General features: G+C 36.6%; 2 protein-coding genes across 5 annotated transcripts in view; one reads left to right on the top strand and one right to left on the bottom strand.

Moving 5' to 3' along the window:
* The window catches only part of LOC134668854 (sodium/hydrogen exchanger 3), a 75169-nt gene extending 53444 nt beyond the window's left edge, over positions 1 to 21725 (top strand). Inside the window, exons 4-20 of one of the 4 annotated variants that reach the window (XM_063526324.1) lie at positions 3255 to 3518; positions 5137 to 5362; positions 7058 to 7285; positions 9009 to 9226; positions 10265 to 10348; positions 10422 to 10630; positions 10924 to 11049; positions 11131 to 11288; positions 11373 to 11505; positions 12857 to 12997; positions 13726 to 13816; positions 14320 to 14412; positions 15515 to 15715; positions 16772 to 16825; positions 16940 to 17122; positions 17842 to 18184; positions 18443 to 21725. In XM_063526324.1, the coding sequence (XP_063382394.1) occupies positions 3255 to 3518; positions 5137 to 5362; positions 7058 to 7285; positions 9009 to 9226; positions 10265 to 10348; positions 10422 to 10630; positions 10924 to 11049; positions 11131 to 11288; positions 11373 to 11505; positions 12857 to 12997; positions 13726 to 13816; positions 14320 to 14412; positions 15515 to 15715; positions 16772 to 16825; positions 16940 to 17122; positions 17842 to 18184; positions 18443 to 18635 (2945 nt within the window). In that variant the 3' untranslated portion in view covers positions 18636 to 21725. Of the gene's footprint in view, positions 1 to 3254; positions 3519 to 5136; positions 5363 to 7057; positions 7286 to 9008; positions 9227 to 10264; positions 10349 to 10421; positions 10631 to 10923; positions 11050 to 11130; positions 11289 to 11360; positions 11506 to 12856; positions 12998 to 13725; positions 13817 to 14319; positions 14413 to 15514; positions 15716 to 16771; positions 16826 to 16939; positions 17123 to 17841; positions 18185 to 18442 lie in introns of all 4 variants that reach the window. The other 3 variants (XM_063526327.1, XM_063526323.1, XM_063526322.1) reach the window with 3 other exon arrangements.
* LOC134668615 (uncharacterized) lies at positions 527 to 2596 on the bottom strand. The gene has a single exon (XM_063526054.1). The coding sequence runs from the start codon at positions 2576 to 2578 to the stop codon at positions 530 to 532; it is 2049 nt and encodes a 682-aa protein (XP_063382124.1). The 5' UTR covers positions 2579 to 2596; the 3' UTR covers positions 527 to 529.

Here is a 21725-nt window from a genome sequence, read left to right as displayed (position 1 = left end):
TATTAAAAAATTACATAGTAAAAGTCGCTCAGCATAATTCCAAAATCGGGTCACTGTGAAGACGAAGCATACACGGGCGCGATCCTCAGCAATGAGGGACCAAGGAAGGAGAAGTATAATCCCAAACCCTCCCTGGCAACGAGAATGCAGTCATTTTTTGCCACCAAGGAAAGGAATATAAGCATTTATCTCCCATTTATTTATTTATTGATGCCCTTGATATGTGCTGCGAGCCTTGTCAATATTATATCATAATAAGATCAAATTGTTGAATCAGAATTGGCCTCCTTACCTTCCGGTAAAGGTAAAACCGGTTCCGAGCCCTGCACAGCACTACGTGGTAGAGCCCATAGCGTAGTTTTCTATATTTACAAATGCTTTGTACCGAGAGGTAAAACACTATAATAATGAGAATTGATGGTTAGCAACAAAACGGTATGAAAGAAACCACCATATGAACCCGTATATAATTTTACTCCACAACTTTTCCAAAATATATAAAAACAGTGACATTGAATTAAATTTAAAATTACACTTGTTTTCTACACCATAAATTCGACAAGACTTTAGATATTTGCCGACGCTGAATAGTAAATTTATTCTTACATTTACCTTTGAGAGCACTTCTTTTCGACTTGACTGGGACCACGTACCCCCCTTCGCCGTTTCGCAACATGCAGAATGCTGCAGTGTTGGTCTTAGAGGATGGCTTGACAGATAAATCACGTGTCATTGTGACACTAGAGGAAGACGATGATAGAATCGTCGATGACTTGCATTTTGCTTTCGATTTCGCATCAATGGGCAATGTTTCGCATGTAAAAGCTTTGGGATTGGTATATATATTGTCCAAACGTTTACTCCCAGGATCAAAGGAAGCGCTAGATGTATAACAAACTCGTGTTTGGTAATAAGACGTATGGGGTGGTGTAAAGGAGGAGTTTTTAAATTGACATCCAACATCTCTAATATATATAACGCTTGCATTAGTTGCATCCACTTTTGGCGCATAATTAGGCTCATGCTTTGGATAATCATATTGACAAGATTTAGTTGCAATGCCAAGTTGCTTTGTATTTAATGGCGAAACTTGACACGATAAGTGAGTTTGATCTACGTGATATGGTTGACGATGAAATGCAGGTTTTTGGGATATAATATGTGGCTGTAGTAGTTTATATTGACTTACAGGCAAATATTGAAATGCAGGAATGTAGCGATTTTTTGAAATTTCCTCTCTATCTACGTAATGTTTTCTGGTTTCGTCATACTGCATGTTTTTACAAAATGAAATGCATAGGGGCAGATTAACACACCGAGGGTTATGGCTGCAAGGTGGGATGCACTCATAATTGGCTTTTATAACATTGTTCCTTTGACATGAAGGGATTGCAGTGCATGGAGGATAATGTCTACAGGCTTTAGTCATCTTAATGTAGCGAGGCGTCGTCGTTTTCGTGCGGATATTCTGCTTTATACTAGACGCGTCAAAATTTACTTTGGGTAGTATTTGACAAAGTGGTACCATCTCGCATCCATGTGGACATTCTTTTGGAATTTCAATTATTGGATGATATGTGTCTTTTGAGGCCGCCATATAGGTGAACTCAGTTTCCGATTTACGATCCGTTTTGGATTGAACTCTTGTACTCGCTTCATCTTCTATACTGACAGCCAATTCTATATGTCCATGACAGTTAGGACACCTCACAGCCCGTACTTTTTTTGGTTTCACTCTAATTTTATTTGTTACCACATTAACGAGCCTGGCTCTACTTTTGCGGGAATCTGATATCTGACTATGACTCATTTTTGCAATATCGTATTCATCCAAAATTATAATACAAGACGGGTCATGTTTTGAAAGGTTAGCTGTATATTTTTCGCCTAGTCCATCGCCGCTCATGCATGTAAGTTTTTCCTCCATTTTCAAATGAGTTTTATTCATGGACGACATGTTTGTTATTACTTTTTCTTTGTAGGTTGCAGTTGTTGCAACTACAGACTCGCTTGTTTTGACCTTAGTTGCTGTATGAGATGTAAGATATGAATCTTTAATGCGTTTATCGTGATCTTTTTTTCTTGTTTTATGACCTTCTACTTTGAGCTGCTCGGTCTGATATGTGATATGATTTCTAATTCTAGTATTAGTATCCATAGAATGTGTAATTTGAGGACCATTCGGGTCACTACTACTTTCAGTGTCTTCAATACTATCTTTCAAACATATTCCTGATGACCGACCACATTCTCGGAGAAAATCATTTTTTTCCGTATTTAAATATTCTTCTTTTTCATCGCATGTATTTAAATTGGATTTAATGTGTGTAGTGCATTCCTGAACAATATGTACAGACTCAGGTGCTCTTGGCCACTCGTTGCCTTTACTGTTAAGTGCCCTGAATATGTTAAACGTCGATAGACCTATGGCTGAGTAGCTGTAAGAATTTCTCTTGGCGACACTGTCCAAATCGTAAAACACACTACTGCGAGAAGTTGCCATCACACACGACTCACTGGTACTTTGTTTATTAAGTGTATAAAAGCGTTCATAAGTGACATATTCTTCTGCATTCATTGCCTAGTCTTATTGTTTTTTTCTGTCTGAGTCTGGGTCGCACACCTTAAAATTTATATTATCCTGATGGAACTTATGTCGGATCTTGCTCCAGATTAGTTTTGGAGGTAGACTTTTCTATAAAGATATCATTTAATGAAACTGATCACAGAACACTTCGCAATTTGGAAAATACTTAATTTTAATTATGATGATGCTTAAAAAAGTTTCACATTAAGACTCCTATTTAATTTACAATAATTTTGTATTTTTACGTGTTTTTATTTAATCTCCTGGACATTTCGTGACAAAATTATAAACTTTTAAATTTCACTGATTTGTTAGAGTTTGTATTACTTATTTACAAAGTTCTTATGTAATGGATTTAGTCAAAGAGAAGATAAGCTGTGAAGTAACTTTAATTATGTAAAACCAGAATAAAATAACAAAGAGGTTACCTAAACTTTTTTTGCGAGAATGGCTTTATGTAGGTAATGTAGGTGTAGTTTGGGTGTAGTGTCAAATATATGTCAAGCCATCGTAAACATATCTTTGATATTTTACTCAAGTTAAAACATGCTACTTTAGGGCAGTGAAAAATAAATCTTAAGTAGGTACGTGTACCTAAATTGCATTTTTATCAAACATGTCATCAGTATTTACCTCGAAAACTGACCTATCGTCCTCATTGTTACAGGTTTCCACATGGCGCCAAAACTCTCGCGGATGTTCCCTGAATCCTGCCTTCTGATCTTCGTGGGTGTCCTCATCGGTGCCTTGCTGCTCAGCACCCACAGTGTCCACGTTCAACCACTTACTCCAGACACCTTCTTCCTCTACATGTTGCCGCCTATTATACTAGATGCTGGTTACTTTATGCCGAACAGACTGTTCTTTGATCATCTTGGGACTATACTGCTATTCGCTGTGGTTGGAACGGTGTTCAATACGCTAACCATTGGTAAGATTTTAAGGCTTGATTTGTAAATCAATTTTGCTAGAGATAACACGAAATGGACAAATAATTATGATGACGTTTATTTAGATATGTGATCATAACGTTTTGTGCATTTTATTCAGAAAATATTTATTGGTGGAAAAGTGATGTTTCCTTTTCCGACGTCGGATTGATAATTCTTGAGTTAACATGTAATAATTATCTTAAACTTCAATTGAGCCCCGTCGAACTTAGTTTGGACTTTCGATGCATCCAAATCTGGCAAATGCTCCTCTAGCACGCCATGCAAGATGCACGTTGTCTTGAATAGCATAAACACAATGTTGAAAGTAGGTGTACAGATGTATATCAAGTCCCGAGTAAGATCATTCTGCTTTCGTGAGATACACATCTTATATATGTTAAGACTGTCAACTTTTATGATCCTCTCGTAGTGCCTGTAAAACGTAGCGATGTATCGTTAAAACTGAGGTGGTTCATACTAAATTTTACGATTGGTGTAATAACAGTTTTATGGCTACATTGATAAGTATCAAGTGAATCCAATTTGTATTCCGGAAGTGATCAAACACATTTTTGTTAATTACCGCTTCCCATCAGGCGGCTCGTCTGCTCGTTTGGTGACTAAATATTACATAAAAAAAATATATACACAAGTTTTTGTTAATACAAATGACAATTTATTTTTATGTGCAATTAACTTCAAAATAAACAGTTTTAAAACTTGGTCCTACTCCTACTAAATTTATTTTATTTAAAAGATATTTATTTACCAGCACAAATATAAAATGCAATTACAGCGAGATGTTAAAATGGCATGGAAATATTATGAACAAATTAATTTATAACGTGGCCATGCAATTTTGCGGCTGGGTGTACAATAAGTCAATAAGTATAACCATCACGCAGGATTAACAACCATGTAGAAAAATTGAGTAGAAAAATGAATGAGACTCAGCGAGACCGCTGATTTTCAGTCCCCAATCAAAAAACTTAAATCATCCACTGCCGGCGCGCGCTACGCACTACGATCATCGCCGATAATACGTACGTAATACGTATGCTCCGCCTTTTGGCGATAAGCGCCTGTTAACAGAGAACCCACCTAGCGGGTCGCTTAGGAAGAGAATGTGTCAAAGCTAATTAAAATTTTTGTTACCATAACCATGCCACTACTAATTCACTGGCTCAGTGAACCCAAAAAGGATCTTGGTCTCCGAGACAAGAGAGCGCCACTCTGCCCTCTTCTGCGCCACTTCTCGCCAGTTGGATATTGCGACCAAACATTATCACTACCACTACCATACCACTTTTTTTAACGAGCCTATAATGTGTCCCACTGCTAGGAAAAGGCCTTCCCCTTAGACTTTCAAATCCTCCCGATTAACTGCAGCATCCGTCCAGTTGCTGAAAAATGTGTCCTGCGGTCGCAGCACGGTTCCATTTTTATCGACTATCACTATGCGCGTCCCTTTCGCACTTACGTACTTGTTAGAATGTGACAGATATGGTGACAAGGGATAAAAACGCGACCGTGCTACGCCGCCTGGTCGTCCCGCCATACCAATACTTTAATAAAACTTCTGTTTGAATCATAAACCGTAATTACGTTTTTTCTCAGGTGCCTCGCTATGGGCGTGCGGACAGACCGGCATGTTTGGCTGCACAACACCTCTCCTAGACATGTTCCTCTTCAGCGCCCTAATATCGGCCGTTGACCCCGTCGCGGTGCTGGCGGTCTTTGAGGAGATCCACGTGGACGAGGTCCTGTATATAGTGGTGTTTGGGGAGTCTCTACTGAACGACGCGGTCACGGTTGTGCTGTACCACATGTTTGAGGCTTACACGTAAGGATACTCTAACCTTAAATACCTACCTATAAATCAAGCGTTTATAAGTTTAACTATGGTACTGCTCGCTCCTATATTGGATGTTATAAAATTATATACATATAACATTGTGTGGCAGGGACAACATAATAAAACACAATCACTACTATCATGATTTCCCTGTCACGAGATGTACGTTTTATAATAACAGCCGATGTGGGAGCACCATTAGATTAAGAAAAAATTGACAATTAGGTACTTTATCGATGATCAATACGATCATGTTCTGCAATAATTGTCTAAGACAGGTTAATCCCTAATTTCGTTGTATTTATGAAACGAAGCCGATTATGCGTTTAGAATGAGGGGTCTATTATGTTTACTTTGATTCCAAATGGATAGATCTAATTAATTAGATAACCGTGAAATGCTTAGATATATACCAATGATCAATTTGAAAATATGTAATATTAGGTATGGTTTACAGCATGTCCGTTTTTAGGGTTCCGTACCCAAAGGGTAAAACGGGACCCTATTACTAAGACTTCGCTGTCCGTCCGTCCATCTGTCTGTCACCAGGCTGTATCTCACGAACCGTGATAGCTAGACAGTTGAAATTTTCACCGACTTTTGCCGACCAAAGTTAAGCAACGTCGGGAGTGGTCAGTACTTGGATGGGAGACCGTTTTTTTTTTGCATTATGGTACGGAACCCTTCGTGCGCGAGTCCGACTCGCACTTGCCCGGTTTTTTTATCTATACTATACATATATGTTACATGAAAACGTAACCTATTTACTCTATTCATGTGCAAGATGTCTTGCAACATTGATACTTGACATCTAAGACGCTAAAATCGAATAGAAACTACCGATAACGTCAAGGAGATAAGTCGGTGAAGCAAATTGGTTTACCCGATCTCTGCACTGAGCAAATAATTTACTTCAATCGAAGTCGGACCTTCGGAAGAGTAAATGAATATTGGCACTATTGGAGGATATCTAGATCTAGTCTAGATGTCTCTAGTGGCCACACTGAGCTTGTGCTCTGATTAACTTCTACTTATGATATGAATTTAATTTGGCATATATTACGATCTTTATGCAGTACCATTATCTTGTGAGCGTTTTGGGGTCAAGCCCGCGGGTTGTAAGCCCGCAAGAGGTTTCATACAAAAAAAAATACACATAGGTCTGGAAATGGCGTAAAAGAGATGCAAATTAATTCTAGAAGAAGTTAGGAACTTATTTTCTTTCATTTTACTGAGCATGGGAATACTATTAAAAGTAGGTATTTATATAAGTATATAGAAACCAACAAATGAACTTTGAAATAAGTACATATAAATCCATTCTTCTTTCAGAAAATCCTGGTATGAATTTGTTTGCATGTACGTCTATAATCATCAAAACTAACTATTCCATATTTTTGATTGCTAAAAGTCTTGACTTAATTATCTCATAACATAATAGTTCCCTCTGGATTCCACAAATATTAATTCAAAGTAATACAAACACTGTTTTGGAGTCAATCAATTGGCATGTAAAGTTTTGGATTCCAATTTTAATTTAAAATTCATTTAATATGCTTTTTCTATCTTCAATATTCAAAACAGGGCTTGTTTAGAAAATTGAAGCTAGCCACGTCTAGCTTAAGTTGAATGATCCAACTCAAATATTAGATTTTTATTCATAATTATTCTTCCTTGTTTCAGCGAAATGGGCACATCCCGGCTAGTCTACACCGATTTTCTAGCAGGCTTCGCTTCGTTCCTAGTAGTAGCGGTAGGCGGGACCTGCATCGGGGTGGTGTGGGGCTTCGCTACCGGCCTCGTTACCCGGTTCACCCACGAAGTCAGGGTCATCGAGCCCATCTTCATCTTCGTTATGGCGTACTTGGCGTATCTTAACGCGGAGATGTTCCATATGAGCGGAATATTGGCGTAAGTATTTTATAAAACAAATACTAACAGGGTTGTGTTAATTGTGCTAAAAAATGAGGAAGACTTACGGCGTACCTACCGATAAAAAAAAATGATACTTATAAAAGTATTAACAGGTAGATTGTAAAGTTTTTATTGTCAGCAGTCTGTTTTGATATAGGACTATCTAGCCTATATGACAATCGTTGATAGAAAACGCTAATAGAATAGAATATTTGCAATAAACTATGAATTTCATTAGTATGTAATATGTAGGTATAAATTGACGCTAACAACGTTCCACAAACAACTTTATTCGTGCATGTAGTTGTGTCCATTCCTATTTCCTGCAGCGATCGCCATCTGGACCAGCTTAAGCGATTAAAACTGTTCCGTCCCCTTTCTACCCATTTCCTATTTGCCGCGTGCACTACGTGCCATTCCAATCGCTATAGAGCCCGAATAAGCACTAACATTTCCATCGTCTACACTTAAACGGTTGGCATTTTTCAACTGTGCGTCTCTTCAGGAACTTTCTGCCTAGCTCACTATGGATGGAATGAAGAATGAACGGTCGGCCGCGGTATTTCCGGACCGATATCACCTTTAATAATTTTCATAAATTTTCAAGAATAGTGCGTACTTGAAAGGCAAAGTTGAATGGGTCAGTAGATACCAATAACTAAACCGTTAATCCAGTGTCAAATTGTACTGGTAACCATGGTAACTCCAGGTTTAACCGGTTAATCCCGGGTAAGTAGGATGTAGGAAGTAAGTATTTTTTTATAAACGTGATACTTTTCACGTTAGAATCGCTCGTACTCGCTAAAACGATGAGAACAGCCTGAGTGCTGACTCTGCCGAAATAAAATGCAGCAAACGTTGTGAGGGAAATACGAAATACATGACCTACATACATTCAATAACGGGGGTGATAGAGATTTCATTCGTGTATAGATGTGCAAGTTGAGGAAAATTTCCAAAGAGTTGAAAAACTTCTCAGAAGTTTAAGAAAATTTTGCCGGAAATAAAGGACACTATCGTTCAGGAAATATACCATTATCATCTCCATACAAAAATGAGAATTTTCCGAAAAGTGATCTATATATGAAAATTATGTAGTATTGGAAACTTTCCTACGGCGCCTTAGATACACAGATATATTTTAAATTTAATTTTTTTTTTCACCAGCCAGGATATCAAATTATTAGGTTAGTGAAGTGTAAGTAACTACGAGTATAATGGAAGCTCAGTTAAAATGAGTGATCAACTTTTTGAGAATAATACAAACTTATATTTACTAACAATTAATACAAAAAGTCTTTATACATAGGTGTAGGTTTTGCAGGCGTTAGGCAGGCGCGGGATTCGCTACTTTCCGTAGTCCTATTCTGATTTAACAACTTGTTACGGGTTTGAACCGGTTTTGATACGACCTAGACCAGCCATACTCTACCTAGACGATAGACATAGTCTTCGGCTCTTTTGTTAACATAGTTAGAAAAAGAGGGACGAGATAAAATCAGTGCTTGGCCTTAGAGGCGCACGACTTTCTCCGATATATCTGATGGCAACATTGGCAACTATACCTACATCATTTATAACCTCTAGCCGCCCATACGTCAAACCTTGCCAAGCAAAATGAAATTTTATTTTGTCAACACAAAGTTCGAATTAGAATGGAACAGGATACCTTTTTATAGGCCTCTGGGCGGCTAGAGGATAATAATCACTTCTTTTCCAGGATAACATTCTGTGGCATCACAATGAAGAATTATGTAGAAGGCAACATATCGCACAAGTCTCACACAACTATAAAGTACACCATGAAGATGCTGTCATCGTCGTCGGAGACCATCATTTTCATGTTCCTTGGGGTGGCAACGGTGAACAATAACCATGATTGGAACACGTGGTTTGTGCTGTTGACCATCTTGTTTTGCTCAGTGTTTCGGATAATAGGTGAGTTATTAATACTGGGGCCTTACCATGATGTCCTTATTGCTATTATGTTTAGGACCAGAACAGAATTGATAAAGGACTGAGCTATATAAGTAGCATAACTCTGTCCCTTAGCAATTCAGTTTAGGTCCTAAACAGAATCGCAATAAGGACATCATGGTAAGGCCCCTGAATTTTTCTCTTCTCCTTCGTTCCCTCATTGCTGAGGATCACGACCACATGTAGTCTGTCTCCATTTCGTGCGGTCATAATCCATGTGGACTGTATGGTGCAAACTGCAGCCAGTCGACCTTCATAGCGTTTCGACTAAAGCATATACAGGGTGGAATGATTAACGGGTTAAAAAAGTCGCCATGAAATTCTGCACCGGAATAATAAAATGATTAAACGGTTGATCGATTATTTATGTCCTAAAAAGACAAACTGTAGGTACCTATGTACTCGTAATATGGTTAGTTGGTTACTCGTGCTTTCTCTCACTTTAGACTAAACATCACAGTCGCGATCAGTGAGTAATAGTGTTGATTTGTAGTGATATTTTCCATTTTCCCTTACATTCTTAATTAGATTGCCCTCATGATCCATTTAAACTGTCTATAAATGTATAATAACCTCATAAACAGTTAACTTTCCCTGTGAGATAATTTGTGTGCCTATTTACTTCGTAAAATAGTGTTCGGACAAAAATTGTTTAAAAAAAATACTTTTGGCATAGGTTTCTGCAGTGGTTCTTAAATAAGAGCTTCTAAAATCCCTCTACATTAGACGAAAGTGTGCTAAAATATTGAACTAAGTCTTCAAAATTGTATTTCGTATAAGAATACCACTGCTATAAAGTTTATGGCTCCTAAAAATCCAGCAGCGACCGTCATCCATACGACGACATTTTTATTTTTCAGTCCAAGTTATAAAACTTATTACTCAACTGTGGAAGAAGAATGTTATGTGTTTCGACTATTTGTTTGGTATGGTCAGCGGCAAATATTTGTATTTGGCACAACAACTATAAAAACATCACATTTGCTTTCCTTGTTGCAGGAGTGTACATATTTAGTGCTGTAGCTAATAAGTTTCGATTGCACAAACTGGATAGAGTGGAGAAGTTTGTGATGTCTTATGGCGGTAAGCAGAGCACAAAAATACATTTCTTCTTAAAAAAGAAAGAATTAAAAAAAATTAAATGTGTCTTTTTCAGGTCTCCGCGGTGCAGTGGCCTTTGCGTTAGTACTTTTGATAGATCCAGCAGTTGTGAAACTTCAGCCAATGTTCGTAACCACTACGATAGCTGTTATTTACTTTACGGTGTTCATACAAGGTATCACCATCAAACCGCTGGTGAAAATGCTTAATGTAAAAAGAGCTGAAAAACGGAAACCTACTATGAATGAAAGGATACATGAAAGGGTAAGTGCTGAGTGTCCAAAAAATAAAATAAAATCAACTATACAGGGTAGAGTACCAGTGGGTGCTCCAAACCAAACGAATGGACTTTTCCTAAGTATCTAACAGGGTAGCGCGATTGCCTCTGATGGTTGGACCATAAAGCCACTACCCTTATTTCTAGAGAAGACACCTTCACTCCAACTGAATATATTATTACTAAACCATAATTAATTACTCCGATTTGTAAAATATTTCAGTTAGGTATGTAGGTATATGTAAACTGAAAAATGGTTAATCTTGTTTTTTTTTTACAGTTCATGGACCACTTGATGGCAGGTATAGAAGATATTTTAGGTAAACACGGTAACCATCATATTAGGGATAAGTTCAAGAGATTTGATAACAAGTTTATACGCCCATTTCTGCTAAGGAACTACCAGGTTAATTAACGTTCTGTTAATACAATTAATTTTATTTACATTTTTTCAAGTTGTGCTTAATGTTTTATTGTTTATTTTCAGGGCCAAGAGCCAAAGATATTAGAGACTTATTCAAAACTCGCAATGAAAGATGCGATAGAATATATGCAGAGAAATGCATCTACCATCGGTAACATTTCTGGTGCGGAATCAATGTCCGCCATATTCAAGAACTACACGAACACAAACTTCAACGCAAGGTAGGATTTATAATTTCCATGAAAAAATTTACTACATAATAATGTTAAAAAAACATATGTTTATTGTTTTAGTCCGAGTTTCAGTCAGCTGGATTCGTCGACGTGGAACATAGATATGCAAGAGTTGGAATATAATCCGAGCAAAAAGGATTTGACGGACGCGCGGATCCACCATTTGCTTGCTGAAGAGTTGTGCAAGCCGTATAGACGTGTATGTGTATGTGGCCTTTTAAGCAACCATTTCATTAGGCTAAGAACTAAACCCCGTATGTGCAGTTTTAGCTATTCTCTTAAACTTTGTCTTTGAACTTTTATAAGCTAAAGGTGGGTCTACGCTAGACGAACCGAGCACGAGCGGAGCTGTTCTCGGTTTCGTCGTTCGCGGCGTCAAGTGTGGACGTACAACGAACACGTCCACGAGCGCACTGCGAGCGCGAAGCAAATCCCTTTGTGTTCGTCAAAAAACCGACAACTGGCGGAACGCAGCCGAGCACGAACGAAACGCTCGCAGCTCGCTCGTTCGTGGCTTGTAAGTCGGTCCACATTAGACGAATTGTGTTCGGCTCGTGCTCGGCTCGCCTAGCGTAGACGCAACTTAATACCCTGTTGAAGGTAAGTGCTATTTAGGAATGTGAATGCGGTTTGCTTAGATCAGCATTACGATCCTCCTTATTACCTAACCTGGTATGTTGCTTAGTATAATAACTAAAACGTAAGTAGTTTCCAAGCTAGAAGCTAGATTCAACATAGGTATATTTTCGAAGAGCCTCATATCATAATTTAGTAGCTAACTTACAATAAAAGGTACGCACGCCCCAGTTTTTAGCTGCCTGCAATAGGTAGGTACTACTTGTCAATTTACACGTACTTATATTAGGACGATGGTTCGATGGTCAATTTTACCTGTAACATCATTGTAAAAGTTTTAACATTGACTCGAAATTGATCGCCATAATATAAGAAAATACAAAAGACGTAATACGCCAGTTACTCATTTAGAAACTCAGACACAAATTAAAGTATCTACCTAACTACCTAACAATTTAAAGTATTGTCTATCACTTCCGTCACAAAAGAGAGAAATTTGTTTTTACACAATCATCCTATAACACTAAACGTATACAGGGTCCGTTCTGTTGGGGGAAGAAAGATTAGAAAACCAGATTTTGTATTACGTCTTTTGTTACCCTGTAAACCCAGTGATAAAGGTACACCCAGCTGCACAAGTGTGAATTCCACTCACCGTGCAATAGGTAAGGATGGTTCCTACACATATCTGCAAGGCTGGTTTTAGTGTCACGCGGACCGTCGGTGCGGATCGCTCCGCACCGGGCCAATATGTATTAAGTTCAGGGAGAGCGTTAGTAAAGCTGACGGTCGTCCGCGCGGACAGCCTTCTCATACAATTTGGCGGTGCGGAGCGATCCGCACGGACGGTCCGCGTGACACTAAAACCAGCCCAAAAGTGTGAATTTCACTCACCGTGCAACTTTGCAGCTCGCTGGATAGGTCCAGTAGGGCAGGCCCTGCCACATTGAATGTGCTGCAATGTGCTTGTTGTTTTTCAGCACCGTCGTCTAAGCTACAGTCGGCACGCAGTGAACGACCGTGACCTCGGCACGCAGGTTAACTATAAAACTCACATGAACATTCGACGTCTCGTTGGCGACAGGAAACACCACCATAAACGTAGCAAACGGGGGAACAAGGTACTTTTACGCCATTTTTAGGGTTCCGTAGTAAACTAGGAACCCTTATAGTTTCGCCACGTCTGTCTGTCTGTCCTTCTGTCCGAGGCTTCGCTCCGTGATCGTTAGTGCTAGAAAGCTGCAATTTGGCATGGATATACAAATCAATACGAGTAAATCCAACAAAGTGGTACAATAAAATCTAAAAAAAATGTTTTTAGGGTACCTCCCCTACACACACGTAATGTGGGGGTGGAATTTTATTGTCGTTGACTATTGATTGGTAGTTTTAGAACGCAAAAGTAAAAAATTAAAAAGTAACAGGCAATCCTATATAGTTTGTCAAAGGACTGTCTCATTTCAAACATAGACAGAATAAATCATACTATCTTTGTCCTACACTAGTACTAGCATCCAAAAGATAAGGCTGAGTATAGTTTTTTTATTCTTATTTACTGACAAATTTGGTTTGGCCAACTATACATATCTACAAACGGGCGGGAAGCACTAAATGACATTACTATAAACATATTTGGAATTTAGATGCAGGTGCTGCCATACTTTTCTTGTGCAAACCTTCTAATCTTTCTATTTTTGCCGTATTTAGAAAGTCACCCTGTATATTAAGTAAAGTGGCTTACAAAATGCCAGATAATAATTACTTAGCATCACTGTGCATTAAAAGTAACATGAACCAACCACTTCTACTTCCCAAGGGAAGACAATTAATTTTTCTCTTTTTTTTTCAGGATGGCAAAAACCATGTCACTTTCCCTGAATTCCAGCAAAACGGTTCCGCTAAACAATTCACGCACGGTAAAAAAAAGTATTATAGATTAGGTACTTATTTTATACTTTATTATTATCACGAGTGTCGATCGCATGCACGTGTGGGTTATAACTATTTGTTTTTATTTCGTTTTAGTTGTTAGAAACACGCCTAAGACCTGTAAAATACAACCATTATTTTCCTTATTTGCTGAGCACAGATGCTTAGTTATTACATTAGATATGAAATTTATTGACAATCAACCATTAGACATGAAGATATAATTCCTAATAAATATAAATGTAAATTTAATAAAAATACGTATTATACATTATCACTCGTGCACAATATTTCGTATTAGCGCCACATTTTTGTTTTTATAGCATGCATATTTGTAGTGTACCTACCTGCAGCCGATCAAAGCCACACATTATAAATAATAATTGATTAATTAATATTTTCAAGAATCGCTCACTTTACAACAACTCAGTCATTACATTTTTATAACTTTTCGTTTGTTCGAAAAAGAAATGACAGCCGGATGTCAGTGAATGAAATGAATGATTACTTACAGATTACATAGACGAGGTGCTACAGGAGGACGATGATCGGGAGCCGCGACGCGACGGCGACGACGGCGGTATTACATTCACTGCCAAGTCCCTGCGTAGGTATTCTGCATGAAAACACTTGCACTCACACGTTTGGATTTGAAAATGGAAGCTTTATATTGATGATCTTATTTTGCCTCGAATCCTTCAAAGCAAAACCACACTACTGTAGAATGCTTATGGAAGGGATGTTACAGGATGGGCTTAGCCTTCTTCAATGCTTGTATTGTGCCACATGAAGAAGTACTAGGTATGACTGAAGTTAATAGAGCTACTTTTAGCGATAGAAACGACAAACATATAATAAACCTAATAGTTTCAGGACTTTCAGGTCTTTATAACAAATACCCAAAGGTCGATCCTCGAATAAACCTATTATCTTTGCGTACTATTTTGGATTGATTCGAGGAAATGGGTTGACCGCTTTGACCTCCCGAGATTTCCGGGTCACGCGGAAGGGTGAGCGAGAGCTGTTTGAATTCAAGGCGAATTAGGATCGTAACGTTTTACATACATTATGGTTTCAAATTTCACCAAACGAAGTCGCTTCACATTCAAATCCGAACACTCCTTAATGTTGTTGAGAAATGTATATTAACAATTTGTTTCGCACTTTGTCGTGAGTTTTAACAAAGTAATATAATGTGACTAACAGATTATTTAAACAAGGTATAATTTTATTTGCTGGGCCCTTAACTAATCCTTAATTTGATATATACTTGGTCAAGCAAATTTTGTCAGTAGAAAAAGGCGCGAAATTCAAATTTTCTATAGGACGATAACCCTTCGCGCATACATTTTTTAAATTTGCCTCCTTTTTCTACTGACAAGATTTGCTTGACCAAGTATAGCTATTACCTAACCTTCTGTGAGAATGTGCTGACGTATTTGTGGTGGCATGTTTCGATACTGCATTTAATTTACTCTTCCATTTATTTTTGTACTTAAACTTTTTTGTTAACAACTACTTAAACATGACGAAGTTCGGTCGATCTGCCACAAATACCGCTGCTCGCTAGCATCATTGACAGTGCGCTAGCTCCTAACTTCCACTCTACTCCGTTTCTGCTTGTTTAATTGTGTTTGATTGTCGTTTTCTTCCCTTCTGGCAACTTCATGTGGCACCGCAATAATCCTCCCTCAACTGGGTATAATCAGCTGGATATAAAGAAGTGAGCCCGACGTCCTCGCATAAAGAGAACAGTAGCTCACTTATTAACCAGCTGGCTAACCTACCTGGGTTCAACCCGCTGAAAGCGAGGATAGTCAAGCAGTACGCTAAAACGCCTGAGGAGATATTGCCTACAGCAGTTGAGAAATCCTTACCGTGGAGAAGGGATCGATCCACGTACAACTTCGGTATGTTTTACAGAGAACACTTATTCAAAACTTCGTGTTATAACTATTTATTTCCCGTTTGATTAAAAGTATTAATTGCTGACATTACTTAGATCACGTTATTGAATTTGTTAAGTAAATATTAGAATTACAGAATAACGATTACAAAACTAATCGTTTCTTAGTACTTAATATTACTTAATAAACAAGGTTTTAAACCGAACCTACCTACTTACCTGATTTAAATACTTTTGATCATACGAAACATCTTTCAACGGATAACTGCATGGCATACTTATGTCTATTAAATTATACTTATTTTACTTAATGTACCATGTATATCGCTATAGTTTGATGGGTATTTATTAATATTATTATTTAACCGCTATTTATATGTGTATTACTGGTAAATATCACATCCCTTAATTATAGCCCTATCACTTGAGCCAGACGGTTCGTCAGGTACTTCCGCGGTGGTTCCTTGTAAGATGGTAGAGCTAAGTGTAGTTTTAATAATTTTATTTTGATTCACAGATAATGATACAAACAACTCCAACATATCAAAACCTTCAACCTCACCATAATCATCCATATTAATTTACGACTTGTGACGAACCGTCTAAGCAAAGTGATAGACCTATTTATTAACTGAGGCAATTGCAATTTAAGTACTTTGCATGTATAGTACATAGCACATAGTTTACCTCATAATTCATAATAATATACGTCTTAGTATAGTATAGTACAATAATATAGGTATCTATTAACTTTTTAATTACCTTCTATACATATATAAAAGATGTTCCATACGTCTGCAATATTAACTACACCTTCACAAACCTATTCATACACTTGCTATGTAAGTACCTATCATGTAAATAATGCTAATAACACAATTAACTTAGACAGCTATACTGCAACTTATCTCAATATATAAATTAAAGTATATTTAACCAAAATAATCGTATATCAAAGTACAGCATGCGAATAGGTTCAAATTTAATTACCAATTCCGGTTATTAGATTCTTTATTAATGCAGTCTGAATGTCTTTTTGATTTTAAATATATATTTTTAGTACCAAACGAGGATATTCTAGAAGAAGACGAAAGAAGGATGTCAGATGATAATGGTAAGAAACAAAAATGTAAATGAAAATAATACAAATGAAATGGAATATGTAAGACAAAGTCAAATATTATTACAAAGAAAATAATTAGGTAATGAGACGTGAATTTGATTGCAGATACGTATATGATAGTAGCGGATCAAGCACGCGTGGCAACCCCCACGGCAACGGAAACCATGTTGCCGTGGAAACGAGAGGAAGGAGAGGGTTATTCAGGTGCTTTAAAACAGTCTGAATTTCCTTCCTGGGCATCAAACAAAGAATACTTGGCATATAGCTCGCCTTCGGCAACATTCTTAGGTGAGTCCCAAGTTTTGAAATGTAGATAACGTTTTAGCCAGTATTCAGTATGCACTGAGAATTTAATACGTTGAATGTCGACAGTGTCGACCGTGCCTATTTTAATTAAAATTTTCGTCTGCACGTGTCCTCTAACAATTGCTTCCCTTATATATTGTACTGGTCCGTCATATTGCAAGATAATGGCGCCATAAAAAGTTTTTCTATGGTTCTTTTTTACCAATTTATTAATTTTCTTGTTACTGTATGATCAAAAAATATTTATTATTCAAGACAGACATTTATATTAAGTAACAACAACGTTTTCATACCATGTGCACAGTTATTTTTGAGTTATTTTATCTACATATGTATATAAGGTATTGGATTTTACTTGCACGTAGATCAATATGCCTAGTATTGTAGTGATTTTTATGCCTCGCAAATAATATAAAATTATCCATAATTATATTATTGAAAATCATAAGAACTTGTTGCTTAATGCCTATAATTTAAATTCGTCAATTATTTATTTTATAGTTTTACATTATATCCACTTACCATGTATTAATTAATTGAGTATAAGATTTCAATCAATAAAGATCATGTCCTGCACTGTTACGTATTTACACTATTTATTATAATTACTTGTATTGATACCTAGCTTTAGACATACCAACGTATTCTCATTAGATTTTTTTCTCTTTTCTCCCCTCCACCTCATCATTCATGCTCACTAGGTGGTATAGAGAAGCCAAAACATCCAAAATCTATCATAGGTTTATTCCGAAGAGAGAGCTCAAGTTCAACCCAGGCTGGAGACGCGGTAGCGTCGGACTCCGAAGGAAATAAGCCGGAGTATTCAAAGGGAGAAGGCTTCCCTTGTAAAGACCCGTTTAACCAGCCAAGACAAGGACCTAGTATGCTATCGAAGAGGAGCACTAGCCTCGGAGGGCCTTCAGTGCTTCTGATGGAGGATGTGGCACACTCTGATCCACTGGGCGCATCCACTCGACCTGCGAGCATCATGCAAGGGCCTCACCGTGGCCAATGCCGGAGGGGATCCATGTTGGAATTAACAGGGTATGTATGGGTTTTATCTTTGTTGTGAATAATTATTTATTATTACGAGTCTGTTTGAGAGTTTTATCAACTTTTCATTTAAAGCATCTTATAAAAATCTTCTAATATAATTATCATCAGCCTGACAAGTAATGATTTATCGGGGATGTCTATACGAGTTTTCGTGAAATCGGTAGCTATTTATGTCCTTTATCATTGGCTTGGTATATGTAGAAAAACTATGTTATATATACTTAATATTTTCCTAAATGATTTCAGGTCAATGTCCCGCGACGCAATCACAGAAGAAAAATGTAGCAAATCATTACCCGAGAGTGAACGTATGGGCGTGCGGCGGCTTCCTCTAGGCCAACAAAGTCTGCCACGGGAGCCCTTCATCCGGCAACTAACAATGGCCTCAACCCTTCTAACTAGCTCATCAGACTCAGACTCCTCCGACGAAGGCACCTGAGTGCGCCGCCGTGGTGACCACGATCGGTTGCCACTCCTTAAATACAAGACACTTGAATGAGTGATTGAAACTCATCACGTTTTAACTTATCTGTGCTGTGAATATGTGGTGTAAAAAGTAAGATTTGTAGGATGCGCGCTAAAACCAATGTATATTTTTATGAAAGCGTTATTGTATAGGTACTTTATGTAGATAAATGCTGTGTATTTAAATGATATTCTATATACTTTACAATAGCTTACAATAAACAAATATTCAATGTCCTACTGGAATCATGACAAAATACCTATGTAAATAAATACCTCATCATACCTAACATGACACGAGAATATCTAGGTGCATTATAGGTAAACTGTACCTATTGCCTCAAAACTACAGGATGTTCAGGACGACTACTTCCATAATCCTATTTTTTACTAGAGCGTACGAAGAATTTAATTGATAGTTAATTAACTGTCATTAGATCCTTATAAAATTTAAAGAGATGACCCCTATATATATTTTCTAAGAATTTTAGACAGATTGTAGAATATCCAGTCATCCTAAAATGCTTTATTAGTATTTGCAACGGGTAGGTATAAATGAGTCCTTCGTGTCCTTCAATTAGAGTCCTAGTTTCTTTTAACATAAACAATACTCGTAGGATACTGCAGTAGATAATATAGCCGTCATTTGTTTTCGACAATCAGACCAAAGTTCACAACTTTGACAGGTATTATGGCCATCTTAAGACAGAATTTGTACAATTTATTACCGTGTACATCCAATACTATTGTAAATATTAGGTATATACATTTAATGCTGTGATTGTAAATTGACAAGTTCGCGCCAATTGAAATACCTACATTTCTCCTCACACCCCAAAGTTATATATCTAACTGTATTAAGGTTACTGTAGGCTTTTGACTGTTGTTCTGTTTAGTGTAGGATATTCTCCAGTTTGTAATTTAATATAATACTTAAGATTAGAAAAAATACCTCTTTCTTTGTACATGATATCTATTGAACAATATATTATGATTTTGTTTTTAAAATTCTGACAATACGAACATATATTAAAATGCTAAGGAATGAAGCGTAGGGAAATAATGAATGGGGCCAATATTAACGCTACGGCTCTGTTAAGTTACCTTTTTAAATGGTTCTCACAATGGAAAGATCTGGACAAGTTTCGTGAGTCTCATATTATACTACAAGTCAGCTAAAATGTCGTAATTATTTTTATAGCTTTTAAATTTTGTTACATTTTTATATAATATTTGTGCTCTTTAACATTGTCATAACGTTTTTAAGTTGTGAATTGTGATACAATTCTAATATAAATAGTAAATGTGCAGCGAGCACATTATTTTACTGTTGCATGTACTTATATGTTATCATCAAATTATTCCAGTCTCAATACTTGGACAGTATTAATAATAATTCATTTAATTTAAATTCTGTATCACCTAAGTAGATAAATAATTTCTTGTAAGTATACTCAAATGTTAAATTGTTATTTAGATGCTTAACTGTTTCATATAAAAGGACCCCGGACCTAAAGTATGGAAAATGTGGTTTCAGTTAAATATCTTGAGATTTTGATATGTTATAATTAATACTTTGTTATCTCGTACAATATCAGTCGAAACTCTGAAAGGGACACGGAAACAGTGGTAGCACCCCTAGAGACTTTTGTTCAGGACTCTGAAATCTATAACATCAAAATATCAAGATATTTATCTGAAACCACATTTTCCATACTTTAGTTCCGGGGTCCTTTAATGTATATAACATAATTATGTAGCCCAGTTAATGGGTTAACTTTTATAGCATTATCAGTTTTTTTAAGTGTAATAAAATTCTAGTAAAATACTACTTGTTATACTATAATTATATTTATTTTAAAGATGACGCATTCACTGGGCTAATTCACAAAAATAGCATTTTGTAAATTGTATGTAGTTCTTACTTAAGTATATTAGTACAATAATAGCGGTTAAATACTAAAATAACCTGTTAATCTTTTTAAAGTAAGATTTTTGGTAATTTACCTACAGAGGTTGATGGATGGTTTATTAACTCCCTAGTACAGGAGTCAGGTTTAAAAAATCTGTTATCGATTTGACATTGATATGATATTAAATCCATATCAAATTTATAACATTTTTGTAATAATCTGAATCTTGTTAGGGCCTGGAATAGGTAATATATTTTCTCAACATATACGTAGGTACTTATATGTTTGAAACTTAGTGTAGCACAATGCTTCCTTTGTCAAAGGGAAATATTTTGTTAGTACCACAACCATTGCTGTTTTAATGTATTGATTTGAGTGTTGTAAATAATCGTATTTAAATGTATGACTGATCTTTTCAACGATGCGTAAGAGAAAAGTGAACACCCATTATACCATCCGTTACTTTCGTGCAACATTAAAGTAAAACTAGGCCATAACATAGGCTGACCACGTGAATAATGGAATTAGTGAGCACGGAAAAATATAAGAACATTAAACTAGAGAACGGTGGTAAGAAGTGCCATATTTGTTAATTGTTCTAGAAAATTAAGGGACTAAATCCCTGATTTTAAAGGAAATAGGCTGTGTATTTGGCCGATTTAACATCTATTTTAATAAAAGTAATACCAATTTAAAATCGACATTCAAATGTGAGTGCTTTCATTAAAGAGTGGTTAAACTCCCTCAGTGTGCGATAATCTTAAGTCATCAGTGAATTAATAATAAGTGGTAATTGTAACAATGTAGGTAACATCGACAATAGTGTAGTGTATTCATTTCATGACTGATTGAGTTGTTTAAATGTGAATTACCTAATTAATGTTTAGTAGTTAGTGAATGATAGTAACAAATTCAATTGAGTTTATTTATTCTTAAATTACTGCGACTATTTGAGATTAAAAATCAAAATTTTCATGTTACTAAATCGAATGAAGGGCATATTTTAATGCAGTAATAAAGATTTACTATGGTCTATGAAATATGGTGTGTCAATTGAAAACATAATAGTGCCTAGGCTTAAATCTACACCGCTCATTGTTTAAATTGTAAAAAAATAGTGGATCATGTAAAAAATAAAGATTATGACTGGA

This window comes from Cydia fagiglandana, chromosome 11 (assembly GCF_963556715.1).
Source record: "Cydia fagiglandana chromosome 11, ilCydFagi1.1, whole genome shotgun sequence".
Lineage (NCBI taxonomy): Eukaryota > Metazoa > Arthropoda > Insecta > Lepidoptera > Tortricidae > Cydia > Cydia fagiglandana.
The sequence above is the reverse complement of the archived record's forward strand: the minus strand, read 5'-3'. Positions and strand labels throughout refer to the sequence as shown.

Excerpts from the sequence above, each read along its gene's own strand:
- LOC134668615 (XM_063526054.1), bottom strand. The coding sequence starts at position 2,578 with ATGAATGCAGAAGAATATGTCACTTATGAACGCTTTTATACACTTAAT.